Source organism: Echeneis naucrates, chromosome 18, assembly GCF_900963305.1.
Source record: "Echeneis naucrates chromosome 18, fEcheNa1.1, whole genome shotgun sequence".
Classification (NCBI taxonomy): domain Eukaryota; kingdom Metazoa; phylum Chordata; class Actinopteri; order Carangiformes; family Echeneidae; genus Echeneis; species Echeneis naucrates.
This window is the reverse complement of record NC_042528.1, coordinates 5,205,923-5,229,142: the sequence shown is the minus strand read 5'-3', so window position 1 is coordinate 5,229,142 and position 23,220 is coordinate 5,205,923. Positions and strand designations below refer to the sequence as shown.

General features: G+C 41.5%; 2 protein-coding genes across 4 annotated transcripts; both read right to left on the bottom strand.

Moving 5' to 3' along the window:
• Positions 1-347: 347 nt before the first annotated feature.
• On the bottom strand, positions 348-19,627 carry ntn5 (netrin 5). 3 transcript variants are annotated; one of them, XM_029526285.1, is made up of 9 exons: positions 19,584-19,627; positions 16,933-16,985; positions 13,840-14,004; positions 6,678-8,134; positions 6,125-6,313; positions 4,567-4,716; positions 2,352-2,402; positions 1,499-1,579; positions 348-1,356 (listed from the first exon to the last, which is right to left on the bottom strand). In XM_029526285.1, exons 4-9 carry the CDS (start codon positions 8,122-8,124, stop codon positions 770-772), a joined length of 2,505 nt encoding a protein of 834 aa, XP_029382145.1. In that variant the 5' UTR covers positions 8,125-8,134; positions 13,840-14,004; positions 16,933-16,985; positions 19,584-19,627; the 3' UTR covers positions 348-769. The 3 variants fall into 3 exon arrangements, with proteins under 3 accessions (XP_029382145.1, XP_029382144.1, XP_029382146.1); XM_029526284.1 differs by lacking the exons at positions 16,933-16,985; positions 19,584-19,627 and having other exon boundaries at positions 13,840-14,131; XM_029526286.1 differs by lacking the exons at positions 13,840-14,004; positions 16,933-16,985; positions 19,584-19,627 and having other exon boundaries at positions 6,678-7,722; positions 7,809-7,910.
• Positions 19,628-20,083: 456 nt separating this feature from the next.
• On the bottom strand, positions 20,084-22,371 carry cnpy4 (canopy FGF signaling regulator 4). Its single transcript, XM_029526658.1, has 6 exons — positions 22,205-22,371; positions 21,942-22,068; positions 21,656-21,752; positions 21,306-21,428; positions 21,090-21,207; positions 20,084-20,819 (listed from the first exon to the last, which is right to left on the bottom strand). The coding sequence occupies exons 1-6, from the start codon at positions 22,287-22,289 to the stop codon at positions 20,677-20,679; spliced, it is 693 nt and encodes a 230-aa protein (XP_029382518.1). The 5' UTR covers positions 22,290-22,371; the 3' UTR covers positions 20,084-20,676.
• Between the last annotated feature and the right edge of the window lie 849 nt (positions 22,372-23,220).

Genomic DNA, 23,220 nt, shown 5'->3' with positions numbered 1-23,220 from the left:
GAGAAACTTGGCGTTTGCTTTTTTTTATCCTAATTCCTGAAAATGACTGCGTGCGTTTTTTGTTTTTAGAGCAAACTATTTCTCTGATTTAATAAACGCTGACTGCAATCCATGTTTAGATTTCGATAAATCAAACAGTGTTTATGTCATTTCCTAATTTCAATGCGCAAATCAAGACGAACAAAGTTACCAATATTGCATTGGCCTTGCCCACTTTACTTAAGTAGCTTAAGTTTCCCTTATTGTAAACAGCTGTCACTTTAATGTGTGTTTGTGTGTGTTACTTAAAATAATCAAATAAATATAATTCTGACAGTAGCACAAAAATACTGCATGGCCTTTCATAGTCATAGTTTAGTCAAACTTTAATTTTCAAAAGTATTTTTGGTAGAAAATAATAAAATTCTCGATAATATTTCACATAGCACCACTTTTGTCCTAGTGGGTTTTTGTGTGATATTTTGTGTGTAGACGTTGTGAATTTGACCCTTTATCTTCGAAAAGACTCAACCGCCAACAGTCACATGAGGAAACACGTGTTTGTTCACATTTTTAGACCAGTATTTGAACATCACATAACAGCTGTGTATGCGCTTGTGTGTGTTTTGGGGTTTCTCTGTTCAGTCACTCCTGCTTTTCCTGTAACCTTCAGAAAAAGAAAAAAGAAGTCTGAAAAAGCACTTTCTTCTTCTTTTTATAGTAGCTGTCTTTTTGCGACGCGTCCTGAGGGATGGCGGATGGAAGTGTGAATCTTTTTTCTCCTTGTTTATTAACGTAATTGTTCTTCCTCCAGACTGTGAGTAGAACAAATGAGGGCAGGTGTAGTGGGTGGGGGGGGGGTCGTCACTGTGGATCTGACCTCAGTGTGGGTGTGTGTGTGCGGCACAACTGTGTTTTCAGTCTCTTCCCTTTGAACTTTTTTATTATTCACACTGTCGGGGTCTTTCTCCCGCAGGTGAGGGGGGACATATCCAGACTGAGGTTTCGAGAGCTCCTTGTGGTGGCTGTTGGGGGATTTTGGAGGGCAACGGCCCCTCTTGTCCTGCCCCCGGAAGCCCCTGAGTTTGGGGCTCCAGTGTTCCCGCCACTGGAGGGCCAGAGTAGAGCGGTCCGCCACTAGGCGACTCTCCTCCGGGCCCCACCCTCGCTCTCCTTCCTCCGCGCCAATCAGGAGGTATGTCCGGCCCACATGGAGGGCGGGGCAGCCGCAGCTGAGGTCACGGTCGGGGACCCAGATGGAGTGGGGGCCCCTGCGAACGCGGGAGGTGGATCCTGTGCGGAAAACTGTCTGGATTAAGATGGAGAACTGCCACCAGGGACCTGAACGCACCATCCCTCTCACCTGCACCTTCAGCACTGAGAATGACAAAATAGGTTCAAAATAAACATTTTTAATTACATCGTTTTATTTGTTCTGATCATTTTAGTCTGTAATATTCTGAAATGTGATTTTTAGTAACAGGTAAAATTATAATCAATAAGGAAACATGACACCAACCGTAGTCCTTGAGACAATAGGTCTCCAAGTTCATCCTGACTTTAACCTGAGACGGCTGGCAGTAAGAAACACACTCCTCCGCTAGGGGGGAGAGAGAGTTGAGAGAAAGAGAGGAGGGAGAAAGAATGCATCAAATGAGAGGGTATCATTTCACAGCAAGCATATCAGCACATGTCTTTTCCCCTAATTACAATATGGCTGCTTCTATTTGTCATCACAGTATCCTGTGACTAACAGATGACCCGAGTGCAGCAGGTGGGACGTTCCCCGAGCCGCCACCAGGAGGAGGTGCTCAGCCACTGGAGCCACGGCTCCGGGACTGTTCCGACTCAATGTCCCTTCTGTTCAAAAATGTGACTTGTGGCAAGACTTCAGAGACGATTTCTTTTTTGAAATGTGACCCCATAGAAGAGCCAAAATCTGTGTTACACATGTGACATCAGTGAGTTTAAATGCTTATGTCTGGAGAACAAAAACAGAACAACTGATGTGTTGCAATAGATTTGGAATAGAAAGATTATATCTGTCACACAGATTTCATTACAACTTCAAGCTTCAAATCTTATCTCAGACTAAATGAAAATGCACATTTTATTCTAAGTTGGCTTAAAGAAATAATAAACAGCCAGAGTGAGTGTTGATATAAACATATGTAGCATTCATATCACACTGAAAATGTAAAATTGTGATGCAGCACACACTTTATCACACTGTCACTGATAGTGTACCACTTTACTCACAATAAGTAAAGACATTTGGAGATATTAGGATACAAACACATCTTCACAACAGAACAGATCACTGCGAACCGTTTTTCACAGAACATGTGCATGAAAAGACTGCACCTACTCACCGATGTTGTACTGAGGCTGGTACACTGGGGTCGGAGCGACTTCTTGAATCCCTGCAAACATAAACACTGTTTCAGACAGGTGACAGCAGCAGATACACAGACAAGTTCTCGCGGGACTTTGCTTGAATGCCTCTCAGTACATGACGCGTGGCTGCGCAGAAGATAAGCAAGTGTCATGCTGACTGTTTGTGTGGTCCATTTATGGGCTAGAAACACACAAAGATGTAAACTTTACTTTCAGTCATTTAATGAGGTCAAGCCGTCACTTCTTGTACGGCTTTGTCTCAAACTGAATCTTGTAAAATTCACTTGACTGTATGCGTGTGCGTCTTTGTGAACTTGGATGGTAAATGAACCTTTTGGGCTTTACGTACATTATCCAGGCCTCTTGTAAAAGTGTGTGTGTGTGACAGTGCAGCCATATGTTACCAAGCTCACACTCTGTCCCCCTGTCCATGTCCTGTCGTCTCTGACACAACTGGGCCAGTGACACCCTACACCTGCACCCAGCTGACTGTCCCCCCACTTTTAAAAGACAGGAAGTGACTGTGTGTTTGTGGATGTGCACACTCTATAGGTGAGAGGTCATTCTGCGGCAGCTGAGGGAGCCTGCGTGAGCCGAAACTATATTGTTTTCAATGTTGTCTTTTTTTAATTAAATCTTCTCTGTATATGAGGAGTTATACAGAAACGGTATAATATAGAATAAAATGCCTGATCAAAGAATAAATAAAAAAGACATGATCGAAAATTTATGAAAACTAAAAAACAGAGAGGTGTGAAGGTAAACAGATCTTAGAAAATGACTGTAATATCCTAATTCATTTTTCTCTTTTTACCTACATGCTCCTTATTCATCTGCTAAAAACGACCAAAAATACTTTAACCCAAATAAATGAAAAATCCATTTGATTGATAACATTATTTTTATTTTTAATATGATACATTAATGGGGGCACATTCTGATATCACGTTTGAGGAAAGAAAAAAATTCTAATTATTTAAACATCATAGTTCTAGTCAAATATAACTAATTTCCTAAGTGTCCTACATTATGTCTTATTATTTACTATCTATTTTATTTAGATATATTATTTAAAAGCAGCTAAAGGTGCATGAATTCCTCTTGAGTCGAGAGCTGAGATTTACAGCTGCTAAGCTAGTTGAATTAGCATGATCTCTTTGTTTGAACCATCATTTTTTCATTTGCAGATAGCAGGAAGTGAATCACTCTTTTTTCAAATATATATTTAACAGTGAACTTGCTGAGCTGCTGGAGGAACATTTCAGTGGGAGCTAACTTTAAGTTTAGCCTGGCTGCTGCGTGACTTTTGCTCTGTCCTATGAGAGAAGGGACGGAGGTGTTGGATGTGCTGTTGGGCGAGGGGGGGTAAGAGATGCTATACATAGCCTGAGATGGCCTGGCAGAAAAAACAAACAAGGTTTTTCTTTCACTCACTCCTTTCACTGAGAGTTATGAGTCTGGGTTCTCTGAGCTGCACAACTGGTGTGAAGCTCGTCGCCACTGGCTCCCTATGTCACCTGATTGGGGCTTACATGGCGTTACTGCCTGTGTATTTGTTGGCACTTGTGCGATTAGCTGGGAGAGTGCACGTGGATTAGCGCTTATTGCTGAAGTTCGGTGCTGGTCAAGAGCAAAGATATGAGTCGAGCTCATCCCAGATCAGCTGGAGATGAGGTTTCCCTGCAGTGGTCAGCTCATGTTCACGCTGCTATGGAAACCGTCTCCAGGGATGATGAAAAGGGGACACGCTGGGATATTGGGTCAAATTGGTCCGGACACCAGCGGCCCCTTTTATATTGAGCTACTATTTGATAAAGGCTTAGAGCTCTTGATAGAAGGTTTAATCCATTTAGGCCTCAACCAAATGAGATTGAATGAGAATCTAAAGAGGTCACTTTGTCATTGATGACAAGAAACTATTAAAAGGCTGTGATTTATTTGAGAAGGGCAGCAAATGTAGAGTGCGAGTCCCTGTAGCTAAACAGCAAAAGATCTTCCATGATCTGATCTGAAGCCAAAAAACAGCCACATGACTGTTTTTCGACATAAACTTTCATGACAAAATTTTGGTGTATCAAGAAAAAAAAATAATATTGGACTCCCCAAATACAACATGCTACTAAAACCTTTTCCATTATTCTCACACCCATACGCTTCAGTTCTAAACATAAAATCTGGCGCTCAACTTACGTATGCAGGGCTGAAGAGGGGACTTGCCCTGTTTGTATCCCTGAGCACAGCGGTTGCACCTGAGGCCGGTCACCCCTTGTCGGCACAGACACTGACCTGATGTCTGGTTGCACCAGCGACCCACTGCTCCCAAGGGATGGCACTGGCATGCTGGAGAAGAGAAGGAAAAATGAGATTTGTTTTATATTTTCTGCAGCCCAAAGGCAAAAAACAAAACAATGAGCTTAAAGATGCTGAAGGTTGAACAGCTGAGTCTGAGGAGAGAACTATCTCTGGATTCTTTGTGCCAACACAGACATGAAGCCAACTCAAGTTTCCCTGCTGCGGTGGGGAAGACAGCACTCGGAGGGAAATGGGGGATATTTTAAGCAAAAATGTGTCAAAATCTGTGGCTACTGAACAAGAAACAGACTGTGTGCAACAGACAGGATTAAGATGAACATCCATCAACGGCAGAGCTCAGGTTTAATCCTGCATGACGACGAGCATCTGTCCGAAGGGAGTGTCCTTGAGCAAAACACAAGACCTTCGATGACACAAGGGAAGAGATTCTTTAGCTGCCCTGACACATAAACAGACAAATTCCTCCATTGGTGCATCAACTGAATATCACATTGCTGTTTAGTAACATGGACAAATTTGTCAGTGATAGATGGACAAAGTCCTTGATTTAGTTCCATCGCTTTTTTCCTCCGCTTTTAGCCCACAAACCCCACTAAGCTGCAGACCAATCCTGTCCTTTTGGGATGCTGTATAATGATTACTAGCTGGATTTGGCACAGTTTACACTGCAAAGCTTTTAATTTATCTCTCCTATCACTGGATAAGACCCAGTGAAAGAAGACAGATAGAGAAAGGAAGCCACACTTGAGCATCTCTGTTCACTCTCTACTAATGTTTACACAAGTCCTTACAGCACGAGACAAGCAGAGAGGCAAAATGACTGATTCACACCACAGGCCCCTGAATATGTAACTCAGTGAAATATAGCATCAATAAATCAAAGCTGGCATCAAAGACTGTGAGGGGTGAGATGTGAATTTTGCAGTTTCAAACATAAAAAAAAAAAAGCACAGGGAGATGTTTAATTGTGGCTCATTTTTTCATTCCTGTGCATGTGTCAAGCTCAAAGAGAGCCCATTAGCTTTGGATATATTAGGCCCGTGGTCAGACTTCCACATGTGCATGCCAGAGTGTCACAGTCACTTAGAACATGTGACCAGTCAAAGGTCAGGGGTCACAGCAGATGCCAATCGGTGGTAACGATGGAGATACAGGTGGCAGCTCGGTGGGGTTTTTGTGCGCAGCCCCAACAGGAATAGCTATTCACTGTCACAGTGTAACCACCCTGTAAACACTTCTGTAAGCCCAGACACAGACGGGACATGTAAACATATATGAGACGTGCATTCAGACGTAAACCCTGTCTCTCACACTATTATTTGCCTTGCATCTTCCAGGAATCGGTAACAGTTACATGTTATGACCCCGTGCACACACACAAACACACAAACAAGAGTGCACTTTAATTTTTCCCACAAACACAACAGTAACTGACGTTGGCAGGCCTTGCGGTGGTTCAGGGGCTTGCTGTGGTCGCGGGTGTAGCCATTCTGGCAGTACTGGCAGTGGCGTCCGGCTGTGTGATGGCGACACTTCTGACACACGCCGCCGCTCCGTCGGCCCGACTGCTGAAAAACCTCCATGCTGAAGCGACACTTGTTTGAATGGCCATTGCATTCGCAGGCTGGACATTGGACAAAGAGGGAAAACTAAAAACGGGTTACAGTACTGATGTGAATGGCAAAATCTGCATATCTGGGTTGTACCTAAGTGACCTCAATTAAATATTTTAGATTAGTCTTTGTAAAATTTAACAATGAAGACTTCTCAGAAATAAGGCTGAATTAGAATTAAACCTTTAGAGTATAACTGTAGTTTCATTTAGAATAACAAAAGATAAATGAAGGAATATTTACACCTTTCTTTCACATTTTTACTACTACAGTTACTCCCCTACAACTGGCATTTGTTTGTTGTGTGTCATTGCTGTAGCATGTGACTGTATGTTTTGCGATCAAAACATTTCTTCCCAGAAGTGACAGACTCACCAACACAGGGGTTTGGGTGTGTGGGTGTAGCCCGATGCCACGGTCTGTCAAGGTAGAAATCCTCGCACACATCACAGTCTGGCCCCGCCGTGTGATGCTCGCACACACACACCGCCCGGCCTGTGTCGTCACGGCGACACTTGGAGGCGTGTCCATTGCATTTGCACCTGCCTCCGACCTGCAGGTCAGAGAGGGCCAGAGGAAGCTGGGCAAGAGAGATAAAAGCAGGAGGAGGAGCCACCTGCAGATTCCTGGCACTTTGTCTTGTGTTGAGATTGTTGTTCCTCCTTTTCCTCAGCTCCCGCCCTTTGTTGCTCCTGCTTCGCCCCTCCACTGTCCAATCACAGCCACCAATTGGGCAAGAAAGCCAATGAATTTGCTCCTTCTTGTGAACACGCCCTCTACCTCTCCCACCTTTCTTTGAAGAAATGAGAGCATCTGTGCCAAAACTATCCCCCCCTTCTTTGCTGGTTACGTTGTGTCCATCTTCATCTTGACCTGAGCCTTTATTGTGACCCTTCCGCCCATGTTTGTCCACTTTCTCTCCTCTGTTCTTCCCCCTTATTTCGGACGTCTTTGTCTCCTTGTCGAAAAATGCCAGTGTATTTTCCGTGTTAAACTTGTGGCCCGATCTCTGCCTCAGAAGCACGGTCCCTCTGTCATCTCCAATCTCATCACGCCACCTTGCTTCTTCCTTTTTATCCATGCTGCTGGCCTTGACGACTTTAGACACCTGATGGAAAACCACTCGTATGTCTGTGGCCGTCACCCAGTCCTGGAGGGTGGGGCTGTGGTCAAAATCGGGAGAGGATGGTCGTCCATCCAGGGTTGAGAATGCCAGCACCATGCCGCCCCTCTGCTTTTGCAGGGGGCGAGGATCTGAGCAGAGAGGTTCTGTCTCCTGATGCCTGGTCTGAGCTACAGTCTGGGAGGGCAGCCCAAAGTCTCCGAGGCAGTCACTGGAGTAGTGCTGCATTGGCCTCCATGTGCGCCCATAGTCCATTGACTTAAGGATGGAGATGGAGATAGGATCTGAAGGTTCCCCCTGGTGGCAGAACTGCAAACTTATGTATGTGATCTCAAAGCGACGGCCCAATGGTATGGTGAGGACCCATTCCCCCGTGTCAGTACCTCTGTGAGCCATCCAGCAGGTGATGTTGTGAGGGTTGTGGAGGTCTGTCAGGGTGATGACGTTGCTGTCATAGTCGGGCCCTTGTTGTGAGTGACTAGCATTGACTGGGACCCCATAGGCGGCGTTGATAAACTCCGACAAACAGTGTCGTGGGCGGCCGTCGAGGTGATAGCAGGGGTCATGAGGTGACGTCCAGCTCAGTGGGGTGTGGGAAAGGGAGGAGGTGAAAAGGGATGGAGGGAGGAAAAGGAGGAGAAGAAGGAAAACAGGGAAGAGAGAGGTTGAGGGGGGAGGGGAAAAGGGTAGGAACATCATGTCATCGAGCCTGGGGGGGGGGAGGGAGAGATTATTTTTAAGAGAAATCCATTGGAGTTAGATCATAAAAGAAAACATTAACTGATGGATTTATAGGAGTTGCATTTAAAGCCAAAGGCAGAAATCTAAGATCGACCACCTGTGCCTTTATTGAAAACACACAATACCAGCTCACCAATCCCTTCAACTCCACCTTATTGGCTTTCGGTAGAGCCCAGTAAAGATCCCATCGCATAAAAATGTAATCTTCGATCTTCGCGGCAGTGTCAGCCACCGATTTGAACCCGTGACCTTGACAGCCTTTAACAACGTGTTTGTCTTAAAACTCCTCTCAGCCCCAAAGAGGGTGGATGAGTGGGGGTGAAGAAGGGCGCGCACCCAGCGGATCTGTCTGAAATGACAAAAAACATGCCCGACAGCTGGGGCTAAACCCTGAGCTGGACCACATCCATCACGTTTATGGCTGTCCTTTTCAAATCACTTTACCGTTGGTCAGTGTTATAGGCGAGCGAAGGGGCTGAGCATGACTGGTGTGAAGGGTTACTGCGCCGAAAAGAGTATGAGAAAATAGACGGAAACAAAAGAGGGGAGGGAATAAGAGAGGTTGGGGCTTAGTGTTAAGGATGGTAGAAAATGATTTATAGATTGAAATGTGTGTTCGCCTTGGATACTTCCTGGTAAAGACATACATGGACTAGTGTATGTCCACAGTGTGAACAAATCCCTTCCCGTCTCTTACAACTGTTAATGGCAGTAATTTATACTTCTGTCAAGATTTGATGCGCCACAACATTATGGCATGTGGGCACAACTAACAATGAATTGACTCTCTCCAGAACCAGAGATTTATTGATACCAACTCACACGAAACCACAGAAGCAAATTCCCTATGAGCGTGTCTTCTGCTGTTAAAAAACACTTTCTACTTTCGGGTCATTCTTGTTTCTGTCCATCTTCAGAGGATTGTTGTTGTTTTCCCCAATAACTACCTTCCACTCGCCTTTTCAAACTACTTTCTCCCTGCTCTTCCGTCCCCCTGTGCTTTTATCACCTGCCCCCTTCATTCTGGTCTGGGAATATTCTTAACTGCTGTGAGATTGATGATGTCCTAACAAGCGTTTGACACTGACAGCAAAGTCAGCAGGGCTGCATAAACCAAACCCGTAGGAGAGGATGGGTCAGAGAGCCTCTCCGGCCTCGTCATTGTGCTCAATTAGCCAACAAACGAAATATGAAGCTTCCCTCAGGGACCACACAGCTCTGAGGGGCCAGCAAGGAGGCCACAGTCCACCCTCTGATGTCCTGGACAACCTGCTCTATTCTTGACCTTCAAAACTGAAGACATGCCAATGTCCCTAATTTGATAGACCGGGTTAATAAAGCAGAAGATCAGGTCGATTAGGTAAGTCCGTTTTTGAGGTGATGGTGATCAGCGATGAGTGGTGTAACTGGGAGTCTGGTGCCACCGAGCTACATTCCTGGGGTCCAGAATTCCTTGGCTGGTCATTCCTAGCGGGTCGAGACATGCCCCACGGGAATCTGAATGCACTGATAAAAAGCTGGACTTATAAATTTATCGGATGATTAATTAGCTCTCCGGTTTCATTCGGTGTCAATGTCTTGACTGAATGGGAAGGGAAGAGAGTGTCAAAAGGGATTAAATGCAGGCCAGAGGTTATAAGAGGATTCAGGGAAGCGGTGGAGCGTTGGGAGCATACTAAAGAATTCATTCTGGATGGGGAATGACGAGTGAGCGTAGGCGGGTGGGGTTTCAGGGTTGGGGTGAGTGAAACACATGAGGCTGGAAGAGAAAGGGGGTGGTTGTTTAACATTCCCATGACATGCACTTGTTCTTGTCTTTGTCACATTACATGACTAATTAAACATTGGCCCATTACAACCACTTTGATAAATGGATGCTCATCTCAGAGAGGGCCCCTGAGGTTTTTAATGCGCCCCACTAGGCCAAATCCAGAGTCTCTCTTCATCCGAAACCAGATCATCTGTCTGGCACCGCCACCCAAAACCACCGGATATGGTTTCAACGGTTTTTCTCTGACGCTTTCCATAAATTCACACGGCAGGGGTGTTGGAACGACACGTTGAAGACAAGCGGCACTTCCTGTAAAGTGCATTTTAATAAGCATTGAATGATAGTTAAAACTGCAGATCAGGATTTTAAACCGCTTATGTTTTTTTTTATTTTTTTTTTTTACTACGAATAGCACGAGTGTGAACGAGGCCATCGCCCCTCACCCTCTCTCCAGGAAATCTCAAATTTAAGTCTGAATTACGAAAAAAGACAAAACACAAATACGTTTTGGAGACAATAAGTTTCAGTGAAAGACTTTTCAAATAACTTGGCAGCAATCCCCATCTTTAAAAAAAAAAATAAAAAAGCTTATACAGCCAAATAGTGGTATGATGAGATCAACAACTTCTCCGGCGGGTGATCTTTAGAAGCAGCTATGCTTGGCTGGCAAGGGGCTGGAAAAATACTTGCTGACAACCTGGGGGCATGTTTACAGCATAGTCGAACAGAAGAGAGCGAGGAGACTGCCGCTCATGTTCGTGCTCGACTCTGCAGCAAGGAGCTACAAGTCCATATTGATTTCCTCATGTGAATCTCTTTCATTCATTATTTGTTTTGCAGAAATGCAATTTAAGTGTCTCATGAAGCTGATCGAGAAAAATATTGGACGAGGAAAGAAAGGAAATGTTTTTGCGGTTAGGGTTGTAAAATGAATTGTCCTTGAGCGTTTTCATGTTTTATTGTCGTACAGCTTTGAAGAGATTTAAATGTTGGTGAAGAGAAAAATGCTAAAGGAAACAGATTTCTACAGAATACTTCTTTGCATAAGTCTTCGACCCATTAAAGTGAAAGTTTAATGGGCTTACCGGAAGGAGAAGTTTGTCTGTTGTACAATAAAAGAGCAATAATGATCTTTTTAGAGAAGACTCAATGGGAACCATTAAAACTTTTTACATTCATGGAGCTCCTACCTTCAAATCTGATTGATTTTTAGGCTGGGCAGGGAATTTTTACTTGGATTTTAGAGGTGGGGATATGGCAGGAAACAAGGACTTTAAACGGATAAATAGCGTCGAAACCTCTGGTGTGTGGTATTTTCTCTTACTACCTGTTAACTTGCGTTGGCCTGTTCACACATTGGAGCTGTGGGCCGGTCTGGGACTGGAGCAGTTCTGTGGAGCAGATGAGCTGGATTTGGCCTGTCTCACACATTTTAACATTCCTCGTCATGGGCAGAAGTTTCGTCCAGCCACGAGCGGAGTAAGAAGGAGACAAATATTTTAAATCCAAATTGCTCTGCTGCTCCGAGAAGATACTCGAAAGGCTAAATATCGTTAGTTAGCGTCAACACAAGGCTGAGCGGTTTAAGAAGTTTCATTTGAGGCCGATAGTCACAGAGTGGTTTATCAGGGTTCTACGTTGCAGCCTTGCTTCAAGACATGGGGCCTTTAAATAAATATGATCAATTATATAAGCTTTCTCTCATAGCCTCCATGTCTGAAGCCGGACCAAGGCACCTGTTGGCCCATGTTACTACACTGACACCTTTGTTAATTTGCAATTGTCCTCAGCCGCTCGGAAATACAACCCTGGGCTCTGGGTGAGAAGAGAGAGGCTACGTATGAGGTCTGTATTCCCAAACTGCATTCCTGCCTGCACAGTTGAAGCCCATGTGTGTGTTATTCCACACGGAGTGGATTCCAGGAGCTCTGTTTTAGGTGTAATAATCTAATTTTAGTGGGGCAGCCCAGGAGGTGGAAGCAACAGTCAGCAAAATGGATTGTCACTGCTTGTATCTTTAGCTAAAGGCCTGTGTCCTTCATACTTGCATCGCCAACAAACTGCCAATCTGCTGCATGTGTGGGGCCCTCGGGGGCCAACTGTGCCCCTGCAGACGACACAGAGGGCTCCTCTGCTCCTCCGTTGACCCCTGAGCTCTGCTTAATGCAGTTTTTGAATAAGAAAACACATGTCACCCATTTGATATTTAAGTTTCCTGTCAATCCTTACCCCCCCTTTACAGCCTCATACAAGTTGGCAAGAGGCTTTCTGTAAAGCTCCAGCTTCACAAGTTGATATTGAAAAACAGATGGAAATGAAATCATTGTGATTCTATGTTGCAGTCATGCCAAAGACAACCTCAGGCATGATGGAAATAAAAGTGAGGCCTCTGAATGTCAATTAAATCCACAAGGTGTCATATTGTTAATAATGAAGAGCAGGCGGTTAAATAAAGCAAAACACTGCAGGGCTGCAGCCTTTCTGTGCAAAACAAAGCAAATAAAAAGCTCTTGAATGGTTTCTTGGATCATTCAAAATAAATGCGAAATTCAGATTATAAAAGGAAGTGGACAACAGTTTGTTTTGATTAATTTTTACAGCTGGCCAAAATTTCATTCAAAGAGTTATTTGTAAGAGTGACCTTAATTTAAGACAATATTTCCTTAAAAAAAAAAGAAGTAAATAAATAAATAAAAAAAAAAGAGGAACAATGTGTCCATGTGTGTATTAAGAGAAAAATATATTTTCTACTACAAGAGCTGCAACGGGAATTGAGGAAAATTCGCCACAGATGGACCTTGAAAATGCTCACAGCCTGCAGTCAAAGGCAGGTTGATTTAATGGAGCTGAAAATTATGATTCACTTGCTCACGGTTCATTAAACCTGCATGTTTGTCATGTCCAGTCTGATGACTTTGGCAAGAGCTGAGAGTAAAACCCGCAGCCTGATTATACCCATTCTGCAGAGCTAATTGCCCTTGTTAGGCAGAAATTGGCCGCAGTCAATTAACTTTATCTTCCAGAGAGGAATAATAATATTTACAGAGTGAAACTATCAAAGCTTGATCAAACAACTTCATTCAGATTTTTTTTTTAACTCTTGAAAATTAGTTGCACGTGTTTTGTATTTAGAGTAAATCCTCTAAATTTGGTCCAACTAATTCAAAACAATGATATAATCGTGCTATGTTCATATTTGATGTTTTGATATTGTGCTGTTCATTTGATCTCTTACAGGAAAGCACAGTGATAAAAATCTAACCTAAACGCTTAAATCTGCTCTTCATTATCAAATGTTATTGTCCGGCGGCAACATGAAGTTATATCTGTGGGAGAAAGCTTAGAGGGAAAAAAAAGAAAGCAAAAAAGAAATAGAAAATTAAATCTGAGTTTTTTAAGTAAAAATGTAAACTTTGGATTTATTATTGAATGAGTTCTAAGGAAAATCATTAAGGTAATTTCATTTAAAACTTTAAAACGGACCCACTTGGCCGTTCGTTGCAGTAAAATAAACTTGAATATCCGAAGTGCCTGTATTGAGAGTTTTATTATAATGATGATAGTAAATAATATTTTTTAAATGTCTGAATTAGTTGCAGTAATATGAACCGAATATATTCCTTATATTTAATCTGTTAAAAGACGTGATACTTTACAACAGGAAGTATAAGACAGGGTTAAATGCCAAATGCTCTCATATAATTTTAAAGCTTTTTTTTTTGATTAGTTATTGATCATTTCGATTCTTAGTGACAAATTTAAAAAAAAAAAATCCACATCAGACTTGTCGCTGCTCCGCTCTCTTTGCGCGCGTCTTCATTAGAGAAAATCATCAAACATCCGATCTGAAGAGTCTGAGTCTGTAAACATTTAGAGAGAGCTTGGAATAAATCTGTGCTCACCATGTGCGTCCCAGAGACTCTCCTTCTCTCCGCTTCTCCAGCTCCTCCGGAGGCTCCTGGTCATGAAGAGGAGCGCACCAAGTTTCCGGACATCCAGCTCCAGCTCTTCTGCAGAGGAGCAGGGAGGGAAGACGGATCTGCCGAGAGGGGGCAATGCGTCGGGTACTGGAGGGAAGGAGGGAGGGAGGGAGGCAGGGGGAGAAGGGGGGAGGCAAATTAACGGGATCAGCTGGGAGGTGTCTCTTCTTATAGTAACTGACCTGAGCCAAGAGCACATCCTGCCTGACGCACAGACGCAGCCTGCGGCGCATCCATCACACTCCAACGAGGACGTTATGAAACTGGGCTCACTCTCATGATGGGTAGTAACTTTTGAGTGGATAATCCAAATGTCAGTCTGTGTTCCATTTGCTTCATGAGAGCCCATTTTATGTATATTATCTTTAAGGGATATCCAGACTCCAACAGATCAGGAAAAAGAAAATATGTGATGAGTCTGAAAGTCGTTGAACTTCATTGTGACACCATATAAAGCCAAAGGATATTAACCATTTTCACTCAAGCCAGTTAAATACAAATTGGACGCATTTATTATTTTCATTTGCGCTTTCTCAACTATGTTCACACTGCTCTGCAATTTGAAGGGAAACATTTGACTTTCTGCTCCAGGACATTTTTCTGACAGCTGTACTTGTCACTTTTCTGATCAAGAGTTTGGACGTGAAACACACGATCCGCTTGTAAAATGCATTCAGGGCCCATTTCTATAAGAATTATGACTTATGCTTGCAACGCAGGGCTTTCATTTAGGAGTATTTCCAGATTCATCTATTGTAATTTTTAAAAATACTTCCTATACTACAGTTTGTTACACTTGAAACTTGCTTCAGTAAAAACGATGTATCACTCTCAAAGGGACTGAATATGTTGATGTTGTGGCTTTTTGAAAGTATTCTTGCTTTTATTTAAAACGCCTGAAAGTGCAGGTCAAATCAAGTATCTCTCTACCACATGAAATATAATAAAAAACAATCCGATTGTAACATTAATTCCAGATATTTTTGAAGGTACATGAGCACACTTTGCTTTTAAAATGATGTTTCCTCATTGAAAAGTCCACGGTTAATAAATAAACTTTTAAAGATAAGTTCAACGGCTGGATAAAGTGAAGCGGGCTTTCTCAGTGTGTGTACAACACTCGTGTCAGGTTTCCACATCACACTTGTGGGAATCAAATCATTCTCTGAGGTACAAACTGGAAACTCTGATTTAAAGTGAACACAGACGTTAATTCAGCTGATGAAGGAGAAACGTTTCTTACTCTAAACACACATTGTTCTATACAGTAAGGGTCTGTACAATGACAAGAATGATAACACAATTTTGATTGTTTGGAATAAAAGCTATTGAGAGTTAAATTTAAACAAGCTAATCTTATTAATAAGGATAACAGCCTGCCATTATAAGTAAACAATAGCCTCTATCAACACATTTTGATTTAACTGTTGTTGAATCCTAAATGGTGCATGAAAAATAACTTACCTCATGTTTTCCTACCAGAGCCCCACCCAGTTAAATACAGACACACAAATACAAAAATATCTCAATATGAAATAACACAAGTGTCCTTGCTTGATCCCACCGTTCATATTGAGACACTAATTGAGGAAACATGTTTCCAGAATCATTAAATGAAGGACGTGATTTCATTACAGTCACTTGTTGCTAAGATAAGTATCAGTTTTCACTGTATTTATTGTTATAAGTGCTGGAGAGAATACTAAACTACAAATAAAAGTTGCTGAAACAGGTTTATCTGCATCAGACATGTCAGTGTAGGATTGTTAACACTGTGCAGACCCTCCACCTCAAGTTTATAAAGGTTGGCGGGAAAATTGAAGCCACAGAGAGAAGCAAGTTGCGGTAGCCTTATCTCTTATTGTCCAGGCATCCCACCCTCCAGTTTGCACCAATTATCCCTCAGCAGAATAGGAAGAACGGCCGAAGCTAATTGGCAGGAGAGGATCGTTCTCAGATGTGAAACAAAACTGATACAGATGGAAATATAAGACAGAGAACCAAGGCGGAGGGAGAGAGGGAAGACGGTTGATTGGAGAGGAGGAAACTTTCCCAGAGAAAGCCATAAAACTGATTGATGACTTCCCTCGAGGAATGTTTCCCCAGGTGTGCTTTGTGTATGTGTGTGTGACTGTGTGTGTGTGTGTGTGACTGTGTGTGTCAAGCGGTTACACTGCACTGAAGAAATGCTATCCTTGGATGCAGGACAAGTGCAATAAAGTAAATTGAGGGGTAAAATGGCACGTTTACGTGTCAATATTGCACTTTGGCAGCATAAACACGAAGACACAAGAGACTTCACTGAGTGGAGATGGAGGTGGAGGTAAATTGCTGCCATTATTGAATGATTTAAATAACATAAATGCTAATTCATAACAGGAATCATCCTGAAAATGAAATACGAACATGTTTAACAGTTTAATAAAACACTTCAGGTGATCTTTGACGGGTGCGCTGCGCTGCCAATGTTTGAACCCTGCAGCAAAGAGTGTGCTCTAAGACTCATATCATAATAAACAAAATACCACTGAGGTGTAATTATAAAAGTCAACATTAAACCAGACTGACAGAATAAGAGCAGATTTCACAATACAGGGCTTTACGGTATTTGATAGATTAGCTGTTAAAACTTTTAAATGCTACAATATGGCACTGTTGGGCACTAGGATGCAAAAAAATTATTCTAGCTTTGTTTTTTTTTTTATTTATTTATTTATTTAGGGGATGGGGGGTTAAACATGCACAGCTGATATTTCTTTAGGATACTAGAAACACAGTGACCTCACAAAAACTCACCAGCATTTTTCAATTAAATTTAAATGCATCCTCAGAAATGGTTTACTTTAGATCAGAAATCCAGCAAATGTATTTATGATGAATGATGAAGACAAAAGTTAACGGTAAATTAATCCGGAAGAATACTGATAGTTTTTCAAGAAGGGAATCGTGTCTATTTAATCTTCAGAATAAAGGATAGGAGCATGGAAAAAAATTATCTCAAGACATTGGGTGTACCTCAAAGATCCATGTTAGGTCCTCTGATATGCAGTCTTCTGAACAATACACTCCTGCAACAGTACAAATAGATATAGTAGTGAATGTATGCTGATGACTAATTACTGCTCGAGAAGGCATTCTAAAAAAAACCCAAAACAAAACAAACAAAAAAAAACAAAACTGGTAAGACAAGGGATATGTTTCTGACCGGAACAAACATATCAACCCCTGATTTAGACACAACGTCATCAAGACTGCCAAAGTTTATAGTGATGAACTGAATTATGTAAATATAATCCTGGATACTGGAGGAAAAAATGTCTGTGCTTTGAGAAATTAATCTGGTACACGGCTGCAGAGGCACTTTTATGCTGTTGTGTCATTGTCTGCCTGTTTTAATTGTGACCTACCAAAGCACTGCAGACAGAAAACTCAAAGAGCTAAGGAAGGTTTCAGCGGTAGGAAGAGGAGGGGAATGATAGACAGGCATGCAAAGTTTCTCTTTCTAGCATTGACCTGGAAATTCACCTCAGCACTGAACGCTTGCCTTAAAAACACAAAAACTGACATCCTTTGTCTGCAGAAAGCAAATCGTTGATCATGAGGTTGTTCCATTTTTATACAAGAAATACATGTCTTTTAAAACAAGGACCTGATTGAGCTGGTTGGCTCTTAAACATGGTTGGCAAACAGAGCAGAGTGGAAAATGATCCTGGCTGCCATGAATCCAAATGCAATGTTTTTTTGTTTTTGCTCGTCTCCCTGCGTTTGTCTCTGGCAGGAGTGTTGAAAGGTGCTGGATGGAGATGTTGTTCTGCACTGAAGAAAAAGTCACCAATAAACCGCAAGCTAACCTGCTGCGTTCAAGGATCAATAGTCAGGAGAAGAGACCACAGACAACAGTCCATGGTGGTTTATATTCTGCTTTTAATAATATAACAACACTTTGTCCTTGAGTGGAAGCAGATGACAGAAAGCTGGTGCAGAAATTCTTTCAACAAATATTTATCATTGTGGCCTCGGGGATGTGATCAGGGATGTTTGTAGCCTGTAAATCTACCAGTGATGGTTCTCTCCCTGTCACATCCTGACTGGATGCTGTCCAACAAATTCAAAATTGCCACACAATGTACGTGGAAAACAAGCATTTGTCATTTTGTCTCTATGCAAAAACATCTTTTTGGGATAAAGGCAAAAACTGATTCTGAAGATTTAGTTAAAATATGTTAAATCTGCTGAGAGTGTTGTTTAATCTTTCTCACAGTGCAAAATAAGTTGTGGTGCAAGTCAGCGCAGTTATAATAATTTTAATTTTGGTACTTGACTTCAGGAATGTCCCTAAAAAAAGAGAAAGACAGAACTAGTTTGTCCGACAAAAGAAATGTAAAAACAAAATCCTTAAACATGAGGCACTCAGCGACACGAACCTGCCTATGTAAGATCAGCAAAATGTGTACGTTCTTATAGAGGTGTCTAATGTGATGGGACACAAGATCACATCGCTTAGATTTCTTGAAGCACACGGCACAGTATTTACCAGCTGTCTGTCAACCACCCACATCAACCTGAGGCTAGTCATAAAAAGTACTTCTAATGAGCTTTTCTAAAAACAGATCTGAGCATGTGAGTTTTCGGAGATGATGCTTTTCTGTGATGCTCATCGTTCCATCTGGAAACTATCAATTTACTGTTGGTTTTAAACTGAACAGTGCAAATACTCTGATATCCAGGGAGATTACGTCACACTGCTGGATTAAATGAAGAAGACAAAGCACGTTGGTATTTCAAATGCATGTGGAGGTTTTTCTGGGTCAAAAGTCCAACGCTAAGACATTTGGCTTATGACCTTCATCAAATTCAAGAAATATATAAAAAAAAAAAAGCCAAACAACTCACAGGTGCTTTGGATTTTTTAAACGTTTTTTTAAAAGTTTTACTTAATTACTTAAACGCAAACCCTTACCCTAAACACAGAAGTTATAGGTTTATTATAGTTAAAAACTTTTATTTCATGATCTAATCGTAAATTGCCTGTTTTATATATTCAGCGATAAATATTACCCAACTAGTGTATGGATAAGACACAATTTCATTTTGTCTTTGTCTAGCTCCCCAGTGTCCTCCTCTGGCTGGATTTGGCACTGCTGCTCTATTTCTCTCTTGAGCCCTCACATTTTCATTAGCGGGCAGAGAGAAGAGGAGAAAGCAGGAAACTGTCCTCCCACTCATGCAGGAGCTGATGTTTTTCACTGCGCTCTTGTCAGAAATGGACTCTGCCTCCAGGTGACAGTGCATGATTAATGTCAGAGTGCAGACAAGATTATTTTTGGTTGACAGTAAAAATGCTAATTTATTGATGCTGTGCTGAGACTGTGTGTGTGTGTGGTCCTGGCACGGGAGAAAAGTTTCGAGCTGAATTTCGAAGACTTTGTGCAGGAAACAAGAGCTGAAACATCTGCAAAGAACACTCACGTCCTTATCAGATTACCTTCTGCCTCCAGCATTTAACATATCAGTAATTTGGGTGCATTTATAATAATGGGATTGAGGAAGTGGATGGATTTATGTGGACCACCAAACTGTGATGAGAGGAAGTAGTTTTAGTTTGGAAAATGAATTAGAGGAACTCCTGCAGACATTAAAGAGCAGCCAGAAATGAGCTTACATACAGATGCTGAGGAAGATGATGATAATAATGATGACTTCTTCACCCTGGAACTGATCCAATGCCTTTTTCCTCACTGCTAGTCACCTGAACAGAGAACATACAGAAAAAAATATTTTAACATTAAATTATTTACAGATTTGAACAGTTAATCCAGCTTTTTAAAATGTGTTGACATGACTGAGATCAGGCTGCGTTCAGAGGCTCCTCTTCTTACTGTGCACCTCCTGCAGGGGGAGAAAGGGACTGAAATCTTGAGACCATCGCAACTTCACTCATTTACTAATTGATGAAGATCAAATAAACCCATCCCACGGTGCATGACATGATTGAAATGTGTTCAAAAGAACAATTGTATTGAAAGGTTGTTGTACAGCTCCGCACTTCTTGCTGAACTTGAGAAAGAGTGAAACGTAAAACCACTAGATGGCAGCATTATGCAACTATGATCAAGTTTTAATCGGTTTTGTTGCAAACAGGACATTTTCTTACTGTTCTCCAGACTGAAGATAGTATCTGAAACAGACAGAATTTTAATTCTTACATGATGGACCCTCGCTTAGTCTCCACAGCTTTAATAAGATAAACATGACATTGTTATATAAAACACATTTTATTTAACATGGAAAACTATACATATTGCATTTAGAGACAACAATTTGGGGTAACAATAATAAGTGATATGTACCATAAAGAGTTGGCAAAAGGAGAATTGTAACAGCAGTAACATGATTTAACACTGACAGTCTCAAACATTCATGTTAAAGGATTCAAACATCAATCAAAATAATTGAATGTTTTAAAATGTGCAAGTTTATAAAAGGCAGACCTCATTACTAGAAGGATAACAGGAGAAAAATACTCTTAAAGTGAATAAACCATCATCACCACATCATGGAAAATCTCATTGTATACTATAACATCATTTGGCACCAAAAATAGTATTGAATCTTCCGTTAAGAAGCTACAACAGTTAAAATTGTGTAAATATATTTGACCTCTCTTAGTTAAAAACATGTCTCAGTACAAAATTTCGATTACCGTCTAAAGCTGAGGTTTTGTGTTGCTTTCTACATTTGCCTTTTCAGTAAGTGCTTTCACAGCTCCTCAGCATCATGGCTCTTTCCTTTCTCTTCCTTTGTGTTGTCATTCACTCTTTCTTCTTCAGCACTATTGCTCGTAGCCTCATCGGCCTCTCCTTCACTCCCCATGTCTCCTTTCCACACCTCTTTAAGGCACTCTGAGAGTGGGAGAGAAAAACAACATGAGGAGGAGGAGCTTTCAGACACACAGTTTGTTTTCTACAGATGGAAGACAGAAGGTTGAGATGTTTAGAATTTAGTCACTTCATGCGCAAAATGTAGAATTGGCGTTTCTTACCGGCATTGTTTGAGCATTCAAGAACAATTTTTTCAGCAGAAGTGTGGGCCGGGACTTTACCAGACATGTTTTTGAGCTGAAATTATATGATAACAAACAAAGCAACAACGAGCCAGCACCACTTTCCCACCTTGGTCTGATGTCTTGAGCACGTGGTCCCCACAGAGGAAGTTCTCCAGTCGCTGGTCCTGATGATGGAAGTACCATTCCTCCACCACCTCTTCATACTCCTCCAGCATCTTCTCACACTGCACAGCAGACGTTTAGGTTAAATTGAGATCTCTGAGGTTCAGCTTTCCTTTTCCCACTCCAGTGAGCAGCAGGAAGACACAAACACATTCCCGACCTGCTTTTTCATGTCCGACACCTCCACAGACGGCTCATCCCACAGTTCATACGGCATGCCCAGGTCTACCTTGACTCCTTTATTGACCAGGTTCTTCAGAGTGGACATGGTCTGACTGGTACCCTGCCGTTACAAAAACACAAGTGACAAAAATGTTTGAAAATGACACAAAACAGACGAGGTGTTATCTTTGAAAGGAATGTAGCTTTTAATATAGAGTTCTGATGGAGTTTATGAGATGATAACTCCTGGACTGATGAAACACTCATAATTTGGAATAGTCTTCCTGAACATTTTTCGGGTTGGATGAAATCTGCTAAAATAATAACAATCCCAACTCTGAACTTTACCTTAGCGTAACGAAGGCTGCCAGCCCTCTCTGCGTGGACGTTGTACTGCAGGATGCCCTCACATATGTTGTCCAATGCCTCAGTCAGCCGAGTTTCCCTGAAAACAACACACATTTAAAAACTGCCCTCTTACAGACACACACAAAGATATTATATATATCCTATGGTGTTTCCTTACTCTACAGACTTGCCAAATAAAGCCTGTGGTGGGAAATTAACTATTCTTGAGGATGTTTAGAAAACAATCAAGTGTGATGTGGGCTGAGTTTAACTGAGTACAACTTACGACATGTTGTATTTGATCTTTCCTCTCCTCTTGCCTGAATCCAGCACCTCTCCCACCTCCAGGACTTCTTTGGAGCGGCCGCTTTTCTCCAGAGCTTCCTGCAGCTCCACCGTCAGAAACTTACACACTGGCACACACAAAGGCAAACAAGTGAACAAAAATAAATAAAATAAAAATAAAACTGTTTTGCCAAGATGCCACATGAATAAACAAACAGCACCGGGGCCGTTAGCCCTCAGCTAGCTAGCTGTAACTTTCCTTACCTTCGCATTTATTTGGCAGCCGCTCGTCTTCTTCCGCCGCGACGAAGCCGCAGAAACACAACAGAGCCAGCCTGAAAAGCTTCATGGCCGCAGTTTGCTGTAAATCCAACCGAAGAGATGAAATTTCAATGTTTCTGCAGCCACATCGGCAGTATGGGACGGCGCCCCCCCCGACTACGCATGCGCGGTGGATGCCGAGTCTTCGATTCCAGGGGAGATAATCGATAGTCGCAAAACCCGGGTCTTAAAAAAGCGCATGAAATTGTAATTCTATTTATTTATTATTTTTTTATTTCTAAAATCATAAAAAAAAAAAAAAAATTATGACACCCTGCTGATTTCACTATGATATGATAATTAAAAAAACTAACAGCTTAGTGAGAAGCTCACATTGATGATAACCCTGCCAATAATAAATATCCACATATTTTACTAGAATACACTGAATACATACATGTTGCTGCACATGATTTAATTTAGGTGTAACTCAATATTAATTAAACTATAAACAACATTTCATGCCATTTTAGTTTTGTTCCTTTAAAATTTATTATGTACAGTAAAGTGTATATTCTATTACACACAGGTCAAGGCAAAACAAAACTTCACAATAAGGCTGCAGTATCTAATTAAATAAAAAAAAAAAAAGAAAATTATATATTATATAAATAATATTTATTTAATTAGTATCTTTAGTTGAAATCTAACATCTATATAAAGTTATTATGATAGTTTAATGTATTTTGACTAACACTTGATCTGAGAAGAGAGGAAAAAAAACTGAGTTTGAAATCCACTAGTTTGATGAATTATTTATATATCTATGCCTCATATAGCTGCGCCTGTGTAAGAGTTGGACTCAAGGAAAGCAGAGGTTGGGTTTTGGTTGTAAAGGTGCAGACCACGTTTTGCCTTTCATTGTTAGATCTTTGCTTTTTGGCGACTTGATATCTTCATCATGTCATATCTTCAAAAAGTTTGATGTAAAATGAACAACAAAAAAACAAAAAGAAAAC

Excerpts from the sequence above, each read along its gene's own strand:
- cnpy4 (XM_029526658.1), bottom strand. The coding sequence starts at position 22,289 with ATGAAGCTTTTCAGGCTGGCTCTGTTGTGTTTCTGCGGCTTCGTCGCG. Across the intron at positions 22,069-22,204 it reads GCTGCCAAATAAATGCGAAG|TGTGTAAGTTTCTGACGGTG; the intron begins GTAAGGAAAGTT and ends TGTGTGTGCCAG. Across the intron at positions 21,429-21,655 it reads GCAGCCTTCGTTACGCTAAG|GGTACCAGTCAGACCATGTC; the intron begins GTAAAGTTCAGA and ends TTGTAACGGCAG.
- ntn5 (XM_029526285.1), bottom strand. The coding sequence starts at position 8,124 with ATGATGTTCCTACCCTTTTCCCCTCCCCCCTCAACCTCTCTCTTCCCT. Across the intron at positions 4,717-6,124 it reads CCACCGCAAGGCCTGCCAAC|CATGCCAGTGCCATCCCTTG; the intron begins GTCAGTTACTGT and ends TCTCTTCTCCAG. Across the intron at positions 2,403-4,566 it reads CCCTCTTCAGCCCTGCATAC|GGATTCAAGAAGTCGCTCCG; the intron begins GTAAGTTGAGCG and ends TTATGTTTGCAG.